At 37.4% G+C, this 23,570-nt stretch overlaps 1 protein-coding gene across 3 annotated transcripts in view; it reads right to left on the reverse strand.

Annotated features, from left to right (window-relative positions):
• ZMYM2 (zinc finger MYM-type containing 2) overlaps nt 1-23,570 on the reverse strand; it is a 123,350-nt gene that overhangs the window by 40,049 nt on the left and 59,731 nt on the right. For 2 of the 3 annotated variants that reach the window (XM_055134245.1, XM_055134236.1), the window contains exons 6-9: nt 16,314-16,385; nt 8,383-8,533; nt 7,893-8,008; nt 1,218-1,334 (exon numbers count right to left, since the gene is read on the reverse strand). In XM_055134245.1, the coding sequence (XP_054990220.1) occupies nt 1,218-1,334; nt 7,893-8,008; nt 8,383-8,533; nt 16,314-16,385 (456 nt within the window). The remainder of the gene's footprint in view (nt 1-1,217; nt 1,335-7,892; nt 8,009-8,382; nt 8,534-16,313; nt 16,386-23,570) is intronic. The other variant, XM_055134253.1, reaches the window with a different exon arrangement.

Genomic DNA, 23,570 nt, shown 5'->3' on the forward strand with positions numbered 1-23,570 from the left:
TAGTATGACTCAGACTCTATCCTAAAAGCCCTGTAACTGTTATCACGGAAACGCAATTAAAAAAAATTTTTTTTAATTAAAAAAAAAGAACTGTTAGCATTATTAGTTTCCTGAATGAACCAAAGTTAGTAATTACTTCTCCTGACCCAAAACCTACAACAGCCAGAGCTATTTTTTTTAAAAGCCAAAAATCATGAACTTGTTAAAATTTCTGGGGAGATAATTTTTCCTTGTTATGAAGGTTATACTTGATTTAAATCATCTATAAAACTTAGCAAAACTTAGCAAAGAACAAAGTAAGGAATATGGAAGCAGGAAGCAGCTCAGTAAGGAATCATTAGTGAAAGTTGCCCTATAATTGACATATAAAAAAATGAGAATAAGGAAACAATGGCCAACTGCAGAGGTCCTCTCTGAATTCTCTCTGAGGAATACTCAAGGTATTCCTCAGCAGAAACCAGGAAGTCTAGTTATGGGTATCCCTCAGATACAAATACAGATACAGATCACTTAGATTCAGTTACAGAATGACTAGCCAAAACCCAGTATTAAGATTGACTGAAGTGCAATATAATTTATCTTGTACACCCACCCCTTGTTACATACTCCACAGACTCGAAGAATGCAAAAATGTTGAATACTGTTTAAGGAAGAAATAGGAAATTAGGGCCATCTTATAAATTCATTTATTCATTCAACTGTTACTGCTTCCTTATGAAAACAAAAATTAATGATCAGATTTTGTGCTAATGGCAAAAGATATGGCAAAGTGAATGAATATACAAGAAGGCAGCAAGACAGGAATATAATTTATATTGTTATATTATTTATATAATTTTTCATTAAAATACAACTTATTAAATGACATAATAAATGACAAATTCTAATTCTTATAGGTAGCAGATCATGTAAGATGGTTTACATTTTATAGAAAACACATGAAGAATGAAGCAAAAATAGGAAGAAATGCTGTATAAGTAGATGCTCCAAATATGTACCTAAACAAAGTGGTACTCTAAACACTATTATAATTATGATTTTAAAAAGTACAGACTTGAAAAGAAACCTAGAACAACACTTCCACATTTTAAAAAAGTAACTATTATAATTATAAAACCTAAAAAGTTGATCTTAATCAAAATAAATGTAAATGGAAAGTTACTTTTCTAGACCTTTATTTTAACATTAGATAGTATTATTAACAAAATATAACTTGCCTCCCATTCCAGGATTTCTGGCTTTGAACAAAAGGAATTTTTACAATAGTTGCATTTCAACTGAATGTCACTTGGAACTACAAACTGTCCATTTGTAGATGACTGCATACTTAGTGCCTAAAACAAAGAATAGAACATACTGAGTTGTGGATTTTTTAAATTTTACTTTTCATTATTTTCAATTATCTTGATTAAATACTTCCCTAAATATATAAAACAGCATTTCTAGTTTGTCCTTTAAAATTATGCAGATAAGGGTTGGAGAGAGAGAGGCAGCCTATCCAGGTTCAATCCCTGGCACCTCATGTGGTCCCTTGAACACCATCAGACTGCTCTTTGAGAGGAAAGCCATGACTAAACCTGAGCACAACTGGGAGAAAAAAAAAGAATTATGCTTCCATTACAAAGATTTTGAAACTTAAGTTCATGTATTTTTTACCACATGACTACTAACACTTATTTTAAAAACTTTTTGTTTTTTACTTTAAGGAAATGTGAAAAAAATAATGTGAGATTAACTGAGTAATGAATTCATAAAGAATGTAAAAAAAAAACACCCCTATATCCCAGTTGTCTTTGCAATAGTTAATTTACTAATGATTTAGTCCAATTTCATCACTGCCATCATTTTCACCGGTAACAGCTTATCTATTAAACTGATCCTTTCTGGCCAGGGGGATTGCCCCATAGCTGGAAGACTGCTTCATGCTCATGAGGGGAGAAGGCAGACGGAATAGAGAAGGGATCACTAAGAAAATGATGGCTAGAGGAACCAGTTGGGATGAGAGATGCATGCCTAAAGTAGATAATGGGCCAAACATGATAACCTCTCAGTGTCTGTGCTGCAAGCTATAGTGCCCAGAAGTAGAGAGAGAGTATGGGGAATATTGTCTGCCATAGAGGCAGGGGGAGGGTGGGAAAGGGGGTGTATACCCAGGATATTGGTGGTGGGGAATGTGCACTGGTGGAGGGATGGGTGTTAGATCACTGTGAGATTGTAACCCAAACATGAAAGCTTGTAACTATCTCATAGTGATTCGATAAAATTATAAAAATTTAAAAATTTAATTAATTAATTAATTTATTAAATAAACTGATCCTTTCTGTACATTAAGAGACAGGCAGGCATTTAATTTAGCTTGGTTATAATTTTAAGAGTTAAAACAATTGGTTATAATTTTTGTTTTTTTTTTCTTTTTGGGTCACACCTGGTGATGAACAGGGGTAACTCCTGGCTCATGCACTCATGAACTACCCCTGGCGGTGCTCAGGGGACCATAGGGGATACTGGGATTCGAACCCGGGTCGGCCGCGTGCAAGACAAACACCCTACCCGCTATGCTATCACTCCAGCCCCAACAATTGGTTGTAGTTTTAAGAGTTAAAACAATTTATAGAAAGTGATGCAAACATACAGTGTCGCACTGTAGCATTGTCTTCCCTTTGTTCATCGATTTTGCTTGAGTGGGCACAAGTAACATCTCCATTGTAAGACTTGTTGTTACTGTTTTTGGCATATTGAATATGCCACAAGTAGCTTGCTAGGCTCTACCATTCTCAGTAGCTTGCCAGGCGCTCCAAGAGGGACGAAGGAATAGAACCCGGGTTGGTCACATGCAAGGCAAACGCCCTACCCGCTGTGCTTTCTCTCCAGTCCTATAAACACACATAGGCTTTAAAAATTTTGCTTTTTTCACTAGAAGAGGCATGGAACTTGTCTTGCACCCAGCCAACCCAAGGTTTGTCTAGTCAGGAGTGATCCTTCAGTGTAGGACCAGGAATAATCCCTTTAACACCATTGGGTGTGGCCCAACTCCTTCCCCAAAAAACTGTTTTGCTTTGGGGCTGGACTGATGGATATTTGGTACAGCATTGGCCTTGGACACAGCCAGCAGGCGTTTGATCCCACAGCACTGCCAGGTGTGGTTCCTAAAAGTGCAGAGTCAGCAAGCCTTGCACTGCTGGAAGTGGCACAAAACCAAACAAAAGTAGTAATAGTTTTAAAACATAAAATTTTGTCTTTTAATGAGTGGTAAATACACTGGTAATGAAAAATCATTCTTTAATCCATGCTGCATATAATTCTCTAAATTTATAAAACAACAAAAAAATAAAGGCGACAGTGAAAGGGGAAGAGAAATGATTATTTTATTGGGGTGGGGTGAGTGGGGGATTGGGCCATACCCAGTGATGTTCAGGTCTTACTCCACACTGTGTGCTCAGGGATCATTCCTAGTGATATTAAAGAGACAGAACTGGGGTTGGCTGCATTCAAGGTATGGACTTTAGCACCTGTATCTCTCCGGTCCCTATTTTATTTCACAAACTTCTGTCCAGGGTCAGAGATAGGTAGGGCACTTATCTTGCATAAAGCTGACCCAGGTCCAATCCCCTATACCTCAAATGGCACACGGGGAGTGATCCCTGAACTGAGTCAAGGGTAACCCCAGAGCACCATGGGGTGTGTCTTCCTCATTAAATTTCTTTCTCTTGGGGCACTAGTGAAGGGAAGTGGGCACTCTGACAACGGATGTAGCATAATACTAATATACACATATAAATTATAGTTAATAGTAGCATAATACAAATGCTAACTAATTTTAATTAAAACACACACAAAATTTTTTTTTGTCTTTTTGGATCACACACAACAATGCCCAGGGGTTTCTCCTGGCTCTGCATTCAGAAATTACTCCTGGTGGTTCTCAGGGGTCCATATGGGATGCCGGGGATCGAATCTGGGTCGGCCGCATGCAAGGAAGACACCCTACCCGCTGTGTATCACTCCAGCCTCCCAAAAAACACAAAAAGTTCTCCCCACATTTTAAAATACAATTAAAATTTACAGAAAAATAAAGTACACTTAAGACCGCCTCTCTCGGCTATGTATATTTTTAAAAAACTGAAACAGGAGAGATAGAACAAGTAAGGCCCTTGCCTTATGTGTACTAATCTGGGTTTTATCCCTGGCACACCATGGGTCTCCTTAGTGCCACTAGGGGTGATCCCTAAGCTCAGAGCCAGAGTAATCTAGCACTGCTGGATGTGATGCCAAAACAAAATAAATATATATAAAACAAAATAAAATTAAACCAGCAACATTATCCTAAATGTTTCTACAAACTTAAAGTACACTGAAGCTATCATTTCAAAACAGAAAATACTGTTTCATTATCTTGCTTGAAATAAAATATTAAAGGGCAAACTTCAAAAAGTATGGTTTGGTCTAAGTTTAAAAAGGGGACACATGCACACATACACATATACACACACAGAGAGCTTCTAAAGTGTTATTTTGCATTACTTTTAAGTGGGGGCTGGAGCGATAGCACAACAGGTAGGGCGTTACCATGCACGAGGCCGACCTGGATTCGATTTCTCCGCTCCTCACGGAGAGCCCGGCAAGCTACCGAGAGCCAGCACAGCAGAGCCTGGCAAGCTCCCTGTGGTGTATTTGATATGCCAAAAACAGTAACAAGTCTCATGATGATTGGAGATGTTACTGGTGCCCACTCGAGCAAATCAATGAGCAACGGGATGGCAGTGACAGTGACTTTTAACTGGAACTACTGGATTCTGAAGCCGCCTAAAGCTTATCTAGATACATCTCTCAGAAATAAAGGGTCTCGACTGAAATCTCCAGGCTTCCAGAATCAGGAATGGATCCCATCCCTCCATCTTCTTGCATTTCTGCTTTCCTAGCAGTCAGGATCACGAACAACCTCTGGGCGCCATTTAAGCGCATTAATGCCCATGATCCAGACTCACAAATGAATCTAGGAAGAGAGCAGCATGCAGAGATTCCTCCAGACCCCAAAATCACCATCCAGTTAAAAAACAAATAAAGAGGCTGGAGCGATAGCACAGGGGGTAGGGCGTTTGCCTTGCACACGGCCAACCCAGCATCCCATAAGGCCCCCTGGGCACTGCCAGGAATAATTCCAGAGTGCAAAGCCAGGAGTAACCCCTGTGCATTGTTGGGTGTGACCCAAAAAGCAAAAGAAATAAAATAAATTTTAACTCCTGTTCTAGCACCCTATGAAAAAATTGTAGAATTCCAGGATCGTGAGGCCGCTTTTATGCCCCTGATATAACAAGAGCAGCATACCATATTTGATGTGGTGGAAGGCAGAAGACAACCAATCTTGATTTAAAAAATATATACGTACATACATAAGTACGCACACACAAAGACACAAAGACACACATATATAAGCACACAAAACTCAAACTCTAACATGTTAATGATAATTCAGAGGTTTAATGGCTCAAGATAAGATACAAATATTTTCACACACTTTCCTCTAAGGAAACCTTAGATCATTTTTAGCCAACTATTCTTAACATGCAATACAAAATAAATTTTTAGCATTTGCCATTGGGGCAGGCTTGGGTGGTGGTGGTAAAACTCAAAGATGGTGGGAAGGTCTAATGATGGTGGGATCGGTGTTGAAATATTGAATGTAATCAATTACTGTGAACAACTCTTTGAAAATAAAATAAAAAAAAAAGAAGAAAGAAAGGGTCTGTGCATATATTGCTTTGGGGGTTAGGATCAAACCCAGGGATTCATAAAACAAGGAAATCTTATCTCCATTCTATAAATTAAGTACTGTACTGACAATGTACAGGAGTCAGGGATTTAGCTCAGCTTCTTAAGCAGAGGTCTTATGTGCATAAGACATGGAGTTCAAGCCTCTGAACCATATGAGCCCCTGAGAGCTTCTGGGTACAACTGACACCATATGTAACCCAAAAAATATTGTCAGATCTGCCTACCAGGTTGAGCACTGCTAGGAATGACCCCAACCTTCCCAAACACCATTGAGAGTGTCCCTTATAAAAATTTTCTTGAAATCCTCATTCTGTTTGCTCAACAACAAAAGTGAAACTAGCCCAGGGAGAGCTTAGCAATAAAGTACTTGTCTTATAAACAAGTCCAAATCTCAACTTAAGTATGACTCCCAGCAGTTGTGTTTTTTTGGGTACCACAACGAAGAGTGAACAGCAACGAAATATGTGTGAGCACTGCAACTAAAGAGCATAACTCCCAGCAAGTATGCACAACCCCTGGTGAGTAATGCAACCCAAGTGTATACAAGCACACACAAAAAATAAGTCATGCCCAACAAGCACTGTGTGTGTGCACGCACGTGTGTGGGTTCTCAAAACTTAGACCTCTAGTGATTAAGAAACAAGAAAGCAAGAGAGAGGGAAAATGTTGGCAATTTGAAACAATATTTACTAAGAATATGTGAATGACCAAGACCCCATCTTCCAAAATGAAAATCTAGTCTCCAACATGATTTATCAACTATGCTTACTCAAAGACATGACTATTAAAATAACATTCACCTGGCAAAATTCAAAACCACCTTACTTTGAAGATTAGTAACATTTTTTGTTTTGGGGCCATACCCAGTGGTGCCAGGGCTTACTTGTTCTGTTTTCAGGGTTGAGCCTGGGTCAGCCTTATGCAAGCCAAGAGGTTTACTGCTGAACCATGAAGACTAATTTACTTTTAATAACTACTGTATCATACTCAGAGCAGTGCCTAGAAGATAGAACTTTTGGACAAATTAACTTGTGAAGCATGATTTTATGCATTGATTTAAACCTTTGAGTAAAAACCTTAAGCAGAAAAACTCTACACTCTCTCATTTTTAAGGTTAAATTTGTAAGTCTAAACTAAAACTAATAAACTAATACTATCCTCTGGGGCCAGAGTGAAAGTACTGTGGGGACAGTGTTTGCCTTGCAAGTGGCAGACCTGATTTTGATCCCCAGCATTCAACATGATCCCCCAAGCACCACCAGGAGTAATTCCTGAGTGCAGAGCCAGGAGTAACCCGAGCAATGCTGGTTATGGCCCCAAAACAAAAACAAAACCCCCCAAATAATGCTATCTGATACAATCTATACTACAACTTTGATCAACTAGGTAAGAAAGCCAATCGTAACATAAATCAAAACTATCACCGTGACACTGTCTACTATAATCAGTACAATCCCCACGTACATGACATACATCTGACAGATATGGTAATATTTAAGCTCATTATTTTTGGGCCAAGTAAAAATTTAGACTTCAATAACTGGGTTCTTCATATATTTGCCATAAAATGGAATTTGAAGTGGTAAGGGGAGCAGAGGGAAAAGTTACACAACTGAAGGGAACAAAACAATGCTCAAGGAGTCTAGTGATACTTCATCAATCAGGTAAAATGGTTCATTGCTTTGGCTTAGTGATATACTGTTGCTTGGGCTTAGTGGTGCTATGATGTCTGCAGGGCTAGAGCAGATACTATTGGAGGGGAGAGTCACGTAGGGAAGGGTGGAAAGAGGCGGAGTGCTGGAAACAGAAAATTAAACTTCATCTCCAACCCCAGAATATGGAATTTTTAAGAGTCACAACTCATACAATTGTCCATACTAAGAAAATATTACACATCAGATACTGAGCTCAATTATATTAGCATCTTTTTCTCCAGTCTAAGTTATAAATACAAAAGTCCCTTAGATCAAATGCTGTTTATTCTGACTCTATAATCACTAATCTTCAATTAATTCATATCAAACTATAAAATTAGCAAATTAAAAATAAAGCAAAGAACATTACATGTTTTCTATGTATATTGAATAGGGGACTGAGATTATACAAAATAAATAACAAACCTGAAATTTAGCTACACAACTGGAATTGCAAAAGTTATACAGTTTTCCATCAGGCATTGTGGCTTGATATTGAGGTAAAGAGTTTCGTTTACAAAAATGGCAAATAATTCCCAAACCTAGGAGAGAAGATACAAATCTGATTTCTTCAAGAAGTAATAAAAGCTTTGTAAAACTCCTAGCTGACCTCTGAGAACAGTTTTTAAATTAAGCTATGCAAATTTTTATTATTTTCAAAATTATTTGTTCCTTAAATGTATCAGGTTTCTATAACCACAGGATCAATAAACAATCTCAGTCCAGGAAAACAGATATAGTAACATAATTATAGACTTCAATAACTAAAAAAAAATTTAATTTATGGAATGGCCAATATTATTTTAAAGTTGAAGCAAATTATTATAATAAAACCAAATTTAAAGAAGAAAGAATAGCTATGGGCTGAGTCATGTTATTGTGTCTTTATCCAACTTTCCAAATACCTGAAACTTACTTTGTGATTTTGCATATTTTGTCTTGTGACTATTCATGCATGCTGTTGAACAATATGGCTCCATATAACCATTAGGGCCTATACACTGAGTCATATCAAAAAACCTGCACTGTGTCCGGCAACCAGTACATGTGGTCAGTTTTCCGTATTTCTAAAATTTGAAACAAAAATACAGTTAACCATAATTTTAAAAGGTAAAGTTGTTTATTTTTCAATTACACATTTTCTTTCTGCGAAACAATTCTGTTAATCTCTAATCAGGTTTAATGGACAAGAAGTCTTCATCTGGATACAAACTGTTCCCAGCAAGGAAGCTAAATTAAATAAAAGTTTCCTTCAAAAATAGTTTTTCTCCAAAATTTAACAGAATGCCTATACGTACACAAGCGAAAAACTGAACATCAAGAAGAGTACAGTGTCTTCTCTTATACTAAAAACACAATTCTTTATCACTTAACAAAGACATTAAATGAACTACAAAAAATATATATAAACCTCATGGAAGAACTGCAATTCTTCAACAGAACAATTTAAAGACAATAAGTACTTTCCCACTGAACTGCTGTTAAAAGCACTTTTGTGACTTAAAACTTATTTACTTAAATCTTATTTACATTTAAAACCTCATTCAATGATAATAAAATATTCAAAATTATTTTTGGATATCAAGGTTACTAATTAGTTAACAGATAATAATAAAAATGAATTCTTCTGTCAAAAGTATTTGCCATCTGATAAATTAAAAGAAATGAGATAAAATATATAAAGGTAAGACTTAAGAAGGTACACGTTAAACATTAGTAGGACAAACGCAGAAACACTAAGATTTACAGTCTTACAGAAAAGCAATTCAGATAAACTGGTATATCTGATTTCCAAACTTATCATCATAGACATAATTAGAAAACAAGCATAAAACGCAGTACAACTTTTAAGTACAACTTGTATTTGAACTCTTCTGGAGAGTTAAAGAACTGCCACAACCAATTAAATCATTATCACATCCAACTTCGCAAGATAATTTTTACTGTCTTTCCACCTGATATTATTTACTCATATTTATACCCAGCAGTATCTAAATCTAATATAGCATGATGACGTAAGAAGGCACCAAATATTCCATGGGTAAATCTCTAACAGATATCAAGGAATCTGATAATCAGACTACAAACAGCATGTAAAGCAGATAAAATGTATGGATAAACTTCACAACTGCCACAAGATTTAGAAAACAGATAAATTCAAAGGAAAAAACAGTAAAAAACTAACATCAACACATACACACATTAAAAAAAATAGAAAAATTTGCTTATCATACAATAAATAAAACAGATCTGACAAAACAGTTATGTGCATGTTTTTTCTTCACTCTAGTAAAATAAAAATAACCTGTGCTGCCTGGTCTTCATTTACTAAACTATCACTAAAAAAGAAGCCCTAATTTTTACTTTTCAAAGTAAAATAATAACCCATTCTTTAACCTCTGTTAGGCTCCAAAATAAAAAATAATAATAGAGAATAATAAAGAATAGCTGCAAATCTACTAAGTCTAATGATGAGTATATACCAATGTTACAAACAATGAAGTCTTAAGAAACCCAGGCGGGGTGCAGCCACCGCCAAGAGGCCCTACACTCCAAGGACTCCTCTTTCCCAATCCAGGTCAGAGGCCCGGTGGGGGTGGCATCCAGAGCTGTGGCCGGGCTCGGGCTAGGACCGTTTTGGAGAAGTAAGCAAATGAAACCTTTTTTTATGCTTTGCATTAACAGCATGTTTTCCAAAGGACTCTAGCATAATAAAAATTTTCTTTGACCATAAGAAAATTCATCAATAAAAACAATGGAAAGATAAAAGAATGTTTAAATCTGGAACACGAAAATTACCAAGAAGCCTGCTATATGTCAGAGGGATTACAGAAAGAAAAAGTAGCTCCTAGTAGGTCAAAAAAATCTTTCATCAACATAAAAGAACTCCAATCACCTCTAATCTCAGATTAGGAATTCATTTGTTTATTAAAAGCATTCTTCATTTTGACACTGATTTGATTGGCAGAATGATCATACAATTAGTAAGTTTTAAGACGTACCAATAAAAAGTAGAACAGCTGAATTGGATCAAGTAAACAAGGAGCTAATCAACATTGACAAATGCTTTATCTGAGGAGAATGAGAGAGTACTATCAGAAAGATAGAATCATTAATACTGAGAATATTTTAACAAAGCCACTTTCATAACCACCAGTGTTTCAACACAAGGGATCCATCTAATAAAAAAGAAATATTTGCTCATGTCATACTTTCTATGTTTTAAATTGTACACAATAAAACTTAACCATTAAATGTTATAATATATGCGTTGTGTCATTTTATAAAACAAAATTAAAGGGAACGAATCCACTTTTATATTCCCTACACACGGGAAACATAAACCTACTTACGTATTCAGTGAAAGAGAATGAGACAGAAATGACTGAAACTCGATACTGATAGGAATAAATACTGGATAATTTAGGGCAAGTTGTTTTTCAGCTTACTTTTTAAAAAAACTTAATAAAATAATTTTTTAAATTGTAAGTTTCATTTAGAATATATATCAAATAAGTCACACAGATGATTAATCCAAAATCTTCTATTTAGAACTCTACATGAATATTGAAATTAAATTATCATGTATTTAAAAAAATCTTTACTCATAACTTTCCTCTTTCAACTTACAATAAATTTTGTTTATAAAATGAATTTGAACTAAATGAAACCTATTGTAGATTAAATGAATATTGCAATTTATGTAAGCACTGCATGGAATGGTGCTCAAGAGAGAAAAACTTAATATACACTTTACTAGTTGCTACAAATATATAAACTAGGAAATGGGCTTTGTTTCACAATCTCAGCCTGCACAGAACCTACTTCTTAGTACATTCAAATGCAATGTAAATATATTACCTTTATATTCATTAACATTAATGAAATTTAGCACAATCTGTCATTTTTATTGGTGGTAGCAAACCACAATGCTTTTACCAGGATCTGAACTTTATGGAGGAATAGAGAAGGAGGAGAATTCATAACTTTTATATCATTTATATTCAGCTTTACCTCAAAATATATTATAATTATAGATTAGTAATTTAATATTCTTTTATTAGTTTTCTTTTCATTTTCACTGAGACATTGTAATTGATAAAGTTCATACTAGAATTGTTTCGTGCATACAATGTCCCAACACTAAACTATCCCTACCAGTGCCCCCCCTTTCACCCATGTTAATGTTCTGATAAATATATTACATTTCAATTTTTTACAAATTTTTCTAATTATATTTTGGTATAACTGGTCCAGGTTACAGTCATAGAGATTTAATTTCTTGCATTTAATTTTATTCTGAGAATTTATGTATCTAATACAAAGAATGCCTAAAGCACACAAATAGTGGTGAACCAGTGATAGAGGAAGAGGCAATAAAACTTCACAATGACTTAATTTTCTTTTTTTTTAATTTATTTTATTCTTTAATTAGTGAATCACCATGAGGGTACAGATACAGATTCACACATTTTTTAGCTTGTTTTTCCATCATACTATGTTCGCAAACACATCCCTCCACCAGTGCCCATTCTCCACCACCAATAAGCCCAGTATCCCTCACAATGACTTAATTTTTAAACAGGGATCTAAGAAATAAATTCAGGTAGAATTTATTCTTTAAGAAAATCACTAAAATTATCTTTAAGTTACAAGATGTTTGTACTAAAAGGGGGAAAATACGAAATTCACACACCATAATATTTTTAATTTTCTTACTACTGTAGAGTTTATAATTTTTTTTATAACATAAAGTACTGCTATTTATTCAGCCATTGATTAAGCTGACTGAATTGGGCATGAACTCCACCAGTTTATAATTTTTCTCAACACAAATGTGCAACTTGTCATTTGAAAAGTTTGAACTGGCAATGTAATGCTAAGTGAATAGTTTGCTAATAACTGTGTGTGAGTGTATAAACAGTATGAAATATAAATACACAAGCACACACACAACACACATATAAAGGGGAAAATAACAATTATACCATAGATAAATCAAACACACCTTAACTAAGTGAATCATTACTATGCAATAATCACTGTATCACTGTCATTCCATTGCTCATCGATTTGCTCGAGCAGACACCAGTAACGTCTCCATTGTGAGACTTCTTGTTACTGTTTTTGGCATATCAAATACGCCACAGGTAGCTTGCCAGGCTCTGCCATGGGGGCGAGATACTCTCGGTAGCTTGCAAGACTCTCCAAGAGGGGTGGAGGAATCGAACCCGAGTCGGCCGTGTGCAAGGCAAACGCCCTACCAAACACCACATGCCTCTAGCAGATATACTAAGAAAGAACTATTAGTAGTATCACTTATGAAATACTTAAGCTAAAAATTGCATTGCTTTCATCTAATCTTGAGAAACATACAACCAATCCAGGTTCAAAGTCATGCTACCATATACCCTCAATTATTAAACTTGTCAAAGTCAAGAAAGTACAAGTTTAAAGAGAGGATCTCCACATCTAGCCATCAGGAGTTAAGAGAGATAAGCTATAACCTCTACCTTTAGCAACTAGAAAACTCGGTGAAAGATAGGAAACAATAGCTTTTAAACATTAAGCATATACAACTGGACACTCAAGGGAAAAGAAAGTGAGTTCCCCAACATTTTTTTATTGCTTTGCATCAGATTCCAGGCACAGAGCTACAAACAGGCTTCCAGTGATGAGAGGAAGAAGCTTAGAATACCTGGGCAGGGGCTGGAGTGATAGCACAGCGGGTAGGGCGTTCGCCTTGCACGCGGCCGACCCGGGTTCGAATCCCAGCATCCCATATGGTCCCCTGAGCACCGCCAGGGGTAATTCCTGAGTGCATGAGCCAAGAATGACCCCTGTGCATTGCCAGGTGTGACCCAAAAAGCCAAAAAAAAAAAAGCCTGGGCAGCTAGAACTGATGATCAGAGATAAAACGCAGTACAAAAAAAGGTATTTGGGTTATCTAATGAGGTTATGTCTGGTTGAGAATTAATCTGTACATATTTGAGAGTAAGCACCAGAGGCGAGAGAAAGAACCTCAGAAAGCAGTACTTATTCAGAGATACTCTCGGTGCTGAGATAACTCTCTGTTCCTATTTGTTAAAAGGCAGGGAGCATCAGATAAAGTAGAAGGTATCACCACGAATGTAAAAAATATATAAATTAGACTAAAGTCTGTACCACCGAAGGTTATGAAAAAACTTAAATGCAAGACCTATAGAGGTCCTGACAGCATGCCAGGACAAACTTTAAAACCATATGAAATAATAATAATCCCAATAAGCAATAATGTAAAATTAAGGATTTAAATTTTAAAAATCTACCAAGCATTTTAAAAAAATAAAAACCAGGAAAATGGCTCATTAAGATTATCAGCTGTAGAAAGAAATCTATAACTGACACATATAAAAAGAGGCAAAGATGTTTAAAGAGCTGCTGCCAAGATGTGATCCTGGGGGCCACACGTGTATGCGGCCTCTCCACAGCTGCACGAGCGTCACTCCAGACGCCAGCTAAATTTTTCAGCATAGGCAGCTCCTCGCAGAATGTCTCCAGACTGAGAACTAAGCCGCGGCCGATGCCCGCCCAAAAGGGGAAAGGTATTTCTCTCTCACCTCTTCCTTGCCGGGGGTGAAGGGCGTGGTGACTGCCATATTATGACGACCACAGATGGGGTTTACAAGCTTGCAATGATCCAATATCTGGAAGAAATCTCCCTGGACTTAGTTGTTAAAGTACAGAAATCCAAAACCTCATACCTCTTCACAACAGGTCTGACTAGTGGGGTACTCCTAACAATAATAGTGAGGTCTGTGTTGAAATATTGAATGTAACCAAAGCAAATAGAAAGTAAAGTGAAATTTATCAGTTACATGGGGGGGGGGGGGGCGCGAGCGGTGTACTGTGGTTTTTTTTTTTTGGTGGTGGGATATGGGCACTGGTGAAGGGAAAAAAAGAAAGATGTTTAAAGAGCTATAATATGCTAACATTAAACAAATCATTAGAGGAAAACATACACATAACAAACCAAAAGATGGAAGATAGAAATAAGACCCAAATGAAACTTATAGAAATGATAAATATAATATGAAAAATATACTATGAGAGATCAAAATAGTGGGTAAGGCATTTGCCTTACATGTGGCCAACAGAGTTTGATTCCCAGTAGTATTCCGTATGGACACACACACACACACACACACACACACACACACACACACACACACACACACACACACACACACTCTGAGTTATTAGAAAAGGTTAGTAAAACTAAAGATAAGGCAACGAAACTCCCCAAAGAAGAGGGTGAGAAACACTTGAGATAACAGCCTATGATCTTAAGAAAAAAATATTTTTTCTGGGGCTGAAGAGATACGACAGTGGGTCTGGCACCTGCCTTGCACATGACCAACCTATGTTCAATTCCCAGCATCCCATATGTTCCCCCAAGCACAGCCACAAATAATCCCTGAGCATCACTGAGTTTAGCCCAAAAACAAAACTAAAAAAACAATTAATTTTGCTATAAGGGATACAAATAGCTAAAATTGTATTTAATCAGGTAGCAGTATGATATCAACAAAATTTTTTATTTGATAATTGCACCATAGTTATAATTTTTTACAAAATTATATAAAATTATATAAAATTTTAAATAAATTTTTTAAAGTGATAAAACTATAAATTTTTATAACTTTATAGTTAAATATTACTGGGGATAAGATATTGTGAACTTAAAAAATTGTATCTGGGGGACTGGAGAGATAGTACAGTGGGCAGGGAGCTAAAACTACACACGGCCTACCAGAGTTCGATCCCAAGTATCCTATATGATCCACCAAGAGTAATTCCTGAGCACTGCCAGCTGTACCCCTACTCGAAAAAAGTTCTAAGAGTGCTCAAATAATCCCCAGGATATGCCACTATGTTGTCCCTCCCCCACCACCCGGCATCCAGTGTAGCACTGATGTCTGCTGAGGAACACTGTTACTGGCCCAGAGGATCCCTACCATGACTGGGGCCAAGTACTAAACCTTCAGGCTTACACAGTTAGACTGACCCTCTTGGGGGGGGGGGGGGGGGGAAGAGGAGCTTAGGACCTGTGAGCACTGCCTGGAAGGTCTTTCCATCAACCGAAAACATGTTTGAGGTGGGGTCAGAAAATAGTATAGTGGTTTGGATACAACCCAGTTTCAATTCCCACACCACATGATCCTGAGCATCTCTAGAGGTCCCTAGGTGTTTTGTGCATATGCAAAGGTCCACAGAGGGCCCTAGAACACCAAAGGGGTAGCCCAGGTGATTCCTGCCCCTCAGGGCCCAAGAAGCACTGTACCCTAGGGTCTTGCATTGAATTGTCTTCCCAATGGGCCAAAATCTTCAATTGGGTCCCCAGTGTTCTGAAGACCACCTGAAAGGCCCCTCCCAAATAATAATATTTGGGTATAAGGCTCAATGGTAGAATACATGTCTTGCATGTTTGAGGCCTCGAGTTGGATTACCAGCACAAAGAGTCATAACTTAGAATATTTTTAACACATATACCTAGAAGAAAAATATCTGTACAAGGCCAGAACCACAGTAAAGAGAGTAAGGTCATCCTGGATTACGTTCCTGGTGTGACATATGGTCGCTGGAGTCAGCTTTCCCTGAGCAAGCTAGGAGAAGAAAGTCCTGAGTACCTCATATAATTTAGTGAAATCTAATCCAAGTAATAGAAACCAAAAAAAATCAATAACCATTTAAATTCATAAATTTTAACATATGTAAATATGTCTGATTTCTCAGATACATTACAATGTGCAATGGCACTGCTAAAAACTGTTACGAGTCTTAAATCCCAGCTACTTTCCTGCTTACCTCAGGCTGCATTAAGAAGGAGTCCTGCATGTGATCTCGAACCTCTTTCAGGAAGCTTGGATGGCTACCTACCTGAAAAAAGATATTAAAAGACTTTATAAAAGCATATAAGAATAAGAAGGCAGGCTAAAAAGATAAATAAGCAATCTATAAAAGTTGATTTTATTTACCTATTTTGCAATTTATAAATTTCAACTTTATTCCAAAATGCTATCTGTCTTATCCCCAACGTCACTGTCAAATTACAGAAGAATTCTTAAATGAATTTAATTTTCCTGTAGAAAAAATTATCTGATTAAAAAAAGAAAAAAAGAAAAAAAATTATCTGTTGATAAAACAATAACGAGATAGGAAATTAAAAGATAGACCATTAGATTTGAATCATAAGGAATCATAAGGAGATCTTGGAAATATGTACTAACTTCATCTAGATAACAATATAAGTCCTACTGTAGTCTATTAACAACATTTAAAGCATCTCAAGTACAGCAAATGAAGTATCTGAAAATTAAACAAATTATAAATTTCATCATCTACAAATGACTGCTTAGGGGAACTTTTACTTAAAGCATAAGTAAAGTGCTTCCAGCACATCCCAACTTAAAACTTACAGAAAGTTTAAAGAACCCTACTTCCTGATTTTCATGAAGTTAAAATTATTATATAAAGAAGCTAGAGAGATAGTACAGTGGGCAGAGTGTTTGCCTTGCCCAATCGACCCAGATTTGATCCCCCGAACCCCACAGACCTGCCAAGAGTGATCCCTGATCACAGAACCAGGAGTAAGTCATGAGTATAGCTGAGTATGACCCAAAACCAAAAGGAAGGAAGACTTGGGGGTAAATGCTAAACATTATACAGTCTCCACTGCCAAAATCTAGATTATTAATAATCCTTATCTATAAATTCCAGAAACAAACTAAGCATTGGAAACAAAAAACAAGACAGACAAGATAAAAGTTAGGAACAAAATTTAAAAAGGATGGGAGATGGAAACAAGAAAAATAAGCAAAATAATAATAATAATTCCCAAGTAAAAAGAAGAGAAGACATTCACTAGATCAGCTGGTAGAGTGATTTCTTCCAAGCATGTCTGTTTCTTTATCCTTAATAAAGTTTACACAGGGACCCACTTATAAATCATTAACATATATATGACTTGTAAAGAATAAAAATACTTTAAATCAAAATTCTAATTCATAACAATTGTATTTGAAATAATTATTTGTTTCATTTTATTTAATAAAATATGAAGAACACTTTCTATATTCACTAGAGTTAAATCATTAGGTGCCTGTGGAAGGAGACAGGAACTAACCCTCTAGTCCACAGAATATGAGAAAAATTGGCAAAAAACACAGAAAAAGTCAGACCACCGATACCCCCAAGCAGTAACAAAGAGCAGCTCTCACTTTCATGGCTACCAACAGAAACAAAGTAGAGAGCCGAGAAAGATACCCATGGCTGACAATAATTATGCAGGGCCTTCCATTCCGCCCCCCCACCAAAGTAGAGTCAAATAAAGCCCACTAAAGAGTAAGATTTCTTAAAATGGAGGATAATAACCAAAGTGTCCAGTTTTCAATAAAAATACATCATTTATTCTATCAAAACTCAAAGAACAGCTTCTTAAAAACAATCAAGAGTTGTTTTATTTTTTTCAAGTGTTAAGTACAGATGAATTTTTTTTTGAAGTACAGATGAATTATCTGAGATTTTTAAAAAATTAGAACCCAGAAGATACCTATAGGCTTAAGAGTTCAAACCTTAGCGCAATCACATATATTGAGATGATCAGAACACTCGCTACACTGCACAAATCCTCAGCAAGAAAGGCCCAGAAGACAGCTTAGAAAGAATCTGTACCAAAAGGGAGGTCCTGGTCTTAACTATTAGGCCCCACACAGCTAGGGCCGTATTCTAGTTTCCATTAGACAGCAATGCTTGGGAAGTCAAGTAAAATAATTTAAGATATTAACTATTATAAACAACATACACCAAATATCAGCATGAAAACAGAAATAATTAACAGCAGAAAACCTGAAAATTTCACAAGCTGGATAGTATTACACTACACTCTTAAACATGGGTTAAAGAAGAAATCATAGGGCCAGAGAGATATTACCAGAGGTTAAGTTGCTTGCTTGCCATGTAAGCAGCCAACCTCAGTTCAATCTTGGGTACCATATTCGGTTCCCTGAGCACTGCCAGGATGATGCTTAGGCACAGGACCAGGAATAGCCTCTGAGGACAGCCACATGTCACTCAATCTTCCCCACTAGAAATCATAAGGAAAATAAAACTAACAACTTTAATACTAGAGATAAATAAAAATCACAAAACAATAGTAGAAATGGGGTATAGTATAAAAAGTAACTAGAGAAAATACTATAGTTATAAATATCAAAGGATAGTTTCTAATCAGTAACCTAATATTTTATCTTAACACAAAACGAAAGACAGAAAGAGAAAAGTAAATAATAAAAATTAGAGTGTAGACAAGTATAAGAGAGAACAGGAATGTAATCAAGAATGCCCAGGGCTGGAGAGATAGCACAGCGGGTAGGGCGTTTGCCTTGCATGCGGCCGACCCGGGTTCAAATCCCAGCATCCCATATGGTCGCCTGAGCACGGCCAGGGGTAATTTCTGAGTGCAGAGCCAGGAGTAACCCCTGTGCATCGCCAGGTGTGACCCAAAAAGCAAAAAAAAAAAGAATGCCCAAAGTTGGACATTTGAAAAATCACAAATCTTTATTTCAACAATGACTTCTGACTATAAAAAACAAAAAGGCAAAATATAAAGAATGAGAGGGTGGAGCAACTGTATGGCAGGTTGGGTGTCTACCCTGCAAACAGCCAACCCAGGTTTGATCACTAGTATCCCATATGGTCCCCTGAGCACTACCAGGAGTAATTCCTGAGTGCAGTCAGGAGTTAAGTCTTGAGCACTGCTAGGTGGACAACCCCCAAAAAAGAAAAAACAAATTAAAATTAAATAGGAACAATAATGGGGTGATTCCTGGAGAGATATAAGAGTTCTGATAAAATGCTATCATAAAAATTATCAACAATTTAGAAAATTCAGATGAAATAAACTATGCACTCACAGAGGACAACCAAATCTAACTAAGAAACACAAAATAGTGGCTGGAAAGAGGATGGTGGGTATTGGTTGAATCTGAAGACAACCCATATGGTACCCCAAGTCCCACCAGGAGTGATCGCTAATGCAATCAGAAGTATTAAGCACTACCAAGTGTGGCCCCTGCAAAACAAACAAAAAATCAACAAAAATACAAAATATCAACAGAGTCAAGTGACTAAACATCATCCAAAACTTGAACTAAGAGGTCCAATGATGGTTCAGTGACTTAAAGCAAGCACAAGGCAGTTAAGTTCAAACTCCAGTGCCCATACGTGCTAAAGAGTGATCCGGATAATTTGGCTGCTCGGAATTCCCAAATTAGAAAGAGCCTGTCAGCTGACTTAATGACTTAGAAAGCAACCAAATATGAAATTATGAACCTAATCACAGATGTCCTGTATAAAACAGAATGCCTTTATTAATAAATTTTGCCAAACACTTTATATAGAAAAATTATTCTCAAACTATTCCAAAAATCAGGTAAGATAGATAGCACAGGGGTAAGGTGCTTAGTTTACATGAAGCTGTACTGGTTCAATCCTTAGAACCACACCCACAGGAATAGCTAGGAGTGATCACTGAGTATCACTCTGGGGCAGGGATGAACCCTGGGCATAACTGGGTGTGGTCTCAAAATAAACCAAACATTTCCAAAAATCAGAACACTTCCCACCCTGTTCCATAAGGCCAGCATGACACCTTGATTCCAAAGCCAGATAAAAACATCACAATTAGGGGCTGGAGCGATAGCACAGCTGGTAGGGCGTTTGCCTTGCACGCAGCCGACCTGGGTTCTAATCCCAGCATCCCATATGGTCCCCTGAGCACCGCCAGGGGTAATACCTGAGTGAAGAGCCAGGAGTAACCCCTGTGCATCGCCGGGTGTGACCCAAAAAGAAAAACAAAAACAAAAAAAATCACAATTAAAAATAGTAGAAACCAGGGGACAAACAGCAGGTAAGGCACATGCCTTGCCCAGATCCAACTCAGGTTCATTCCTGAGCATCCCATATGGTTCCTTGAGCACTACCAGAAATGATCCCTGAGCAGAGGAAGGAGTAAGTCATGAGCACCATCAGGTGTGGCCAAATGAAGTATTACAAACCAATACCCTTTATAAGTATACGTATAAAATTCCAGACTATAGGGCTGGAGCAATAGCACAGCTGGTAGGATGTTTGCCTTGCACGCGGCTGACCCGGGTTCGATTCCCAACATCCCATATGGTCCCCTGAGCACCGCCAGGAGTAATCCCTGAGTGAAGAGCCAGGAATAACCACTGTGCATCGCCAGGTGTGACCCAAGAAGCAAAAAAAAAAAAAAAAAATCCAGACTATACTGGTATACAAAATTCAATAGCACATTAAAATTATGCACCATCAAGCAAAACGTATTCCAGTACAGCCAGAGTGTTTCAATTTAAGAAAACTAAGTTATCTGGATACATTACTAGGATAAGGTTTTGTTTTGTCTTTGATTTGTAAAGAGATGGGTTTCACATGCAAGTTCAAAAGCAGTAAAATATAATTTTTTTTGCCAGTACTGTCTTTATGCTTTTTAACTTATTATTTCAATAGTACTTCTATATTGAAAAGATGGTATGGCCTCCCACCTACAAGATGGTCAGACTTCTTCACCAAGACCCTGAATAAACGGTTTGAAGTTCTTCGTGTTCCTGGAGTGAGCAGATGCCATTGGACTACACTAGCACTCGACAGAGACAAATAGAGACATTATTGGCACCCGCTCAAGCAAATCAATTAATAACGGGATGACAAGTGAAACAAGTGATATTTCTATATTTATATTGGTATCAAAAAAGGTTAAAAAGTCAAAAGAGTAAAAAAATAAAACGTAATAACATATAACGGTTAGTCTAGTGAAGCAAGGATGGCTAAAGTAGTTTTAAAAATCCATGAAAATGTAGAGATTCAGATTTGGGGGGAGGAGGGTGACTTCTGTGCCACATCTGGCAATGCTCAGGATTTTACTCATGGTTCTGTACTAAGGAGATCATATGGAATAGTTTCAATACCAATATAAAAATATTATTGGTGTTTTGATTATACTTCATCAGCTATTTCTTAGAATGAACATTTTTAGTGTATTCATCCACAAATGTGAAATGTCTTCCTGCTTCTTGATACCTTATTTTATAGGTTTTAATATCGTATTGTACTTCTCATTATACAGACCCTTCACTTTGTTAAATTTATTCTTAGGTATGTAGTTCTTTTGTATTTATTAATTTTTGGCTTTTTGGGTCACACCTGGCGATGCTTAGGGCTTATTCCTGGTTCTACATTCAGGAATTACTCCTGGTGGTGCTCAGGGGATCGTGGGATGATCATATGGGATTATACTACATGCAAGGCAAACGCCCAACCTGTTCTACTATCACTGCAGCCCAAGATGCACTTTTCTTTTTCTTTCTTTACTGTTTTGGGTCACACCCAGAAATGCTCAGGGGTTACTCCTGGCTCTGCATTCAGGAATTACTTCTGGCAGTGCTTGGGGGACCATATGGGATGCCGGGGATTGAACCCAGGTCAGCTGTGTGCAAGGCAAATGCCCTACCCACTGTACTATCACTACGGCCCCCCTGAGATGCACTTTTAAATGGAACTGCTTAATTTCTCCTTTGTTATTTACATACAGAGCATACTGAATTTGTACCAGCTACTTTCATTGTGCTTAATAATTTTAAAGGAGTTTTTAGAATTTTGAATATACACTATCTACAAATAATGACAGGTTTGATTTTTAAAAAAATTTATGATAGCTATATTTGTTTGGGCTGGAGCAATAGTACAGCAGTTGGGCGTTCACCTTTCACAAGGCCGACCTGTGTTCGATTCCTCCGCCCCTCTCGGAGAGCCCGGCAAGCTACCAAGAGTATCTTGCCCACACAGCAGAGCCTGGAAAGCTACCCGTGTGTATTGGATATACCAAAAACAGTAACAATAAGCCTCTCAATGAGAGACTTTACTGGTGCCCACTCGAACAAATCTATGAGTAACAGGATGACAGAAGACAGCTATATTTGTTTACTGGTGATTATCTGGTGCCGGCAGGAGGTGGCTTATGGGTGAACTCAACAGTTGTTTCTCCCAGAGGGGAGCATAAAATGAGGACCACGCACAACCATGCCACCGGTATCTGCACCAGGGGTGCAGAGAGTGCCCCAGAGAGGGTGGGTGAAAGCCCTCTCTGCCCCAAGGGACCCAGCCCGAGCAGCTGATCTCCACTACCCCACTGCCAATATGCTCCAGGCTGCTTTCCACATGTACTGGCCGAACCTCACGCATGAGTGAACATATTCCTGGGCCGAGTTGCAAAGGGAAATATGTGTATATATATATATATATATATATATATATATATATATATATACATATATATATATTATATGCCTCTCAGAGCCAGCAAGCTATTGAGAGTATCTGGCTCACACAGAAGAGTCTGGCAAGTGCCCCTTGGCATATTCGATATACAAAATACAGTAACAATAACAGGTCTCATTCCCCTGACGATGAAAAGAGCCTCTAATCATTAGGAAAACCAAGTATGGAAAGGCTACTAAAATCTCAGGGCTGGGACGAATGGAGACGTTACTGGCAGCCACTTGTAAATAGATGAACAATGGGATGACAGTGATACAGTGAGATTTGTTTACAGTGGTACTGGATCTGTGGTCTTGCTGTACATAGTTGCTTCAGCACCATCAAAGTGCCCAAAACCCAATTCATGTCCCTGTGTCACTTCCTCTCCACCTACTACTCTTGAAAACATTCCTTCCCTCACCCTACCTGAACCCCCAAATTCTAGTCTTTCAGTCTGTACTCTAAGAGTTTATTAACTATCTTTTCCTTTGCTTTCTTTTTTGGTTGGGTTTTTGTTTGTTTGTTTGGGGGTCAAACATGGCAATGTTCAGCTGGCCGTATTGTGGCAGTCTACAAAAGCCTGCCGTAACCTCTTTTACTGTTCCCTGGTTCCCTTCACTCCTATTTTGTTCTATTTTTTAATTATCTATTTTTGGTTTGGGGGTTATGTTCAGGACTTATTTCTGAATCTGTGCTCAGGAATTTCTCTTGGTGGAGCTTTGGGGCCCT

The sequence above is a fragment of the Sorex araneus genome, chromosome 1, assembly GCF_027595985.1.
Source record: "Sorex araneus isolate mSorAra2 chromosome 1, mSorAra2.pri, whole genome shotgun sequence".
NCBI lineage: Eukaryota > Metazoa > Chordata > Mammalia > Eulipotyphla > Soricidae > Sorex > Sorex araneus.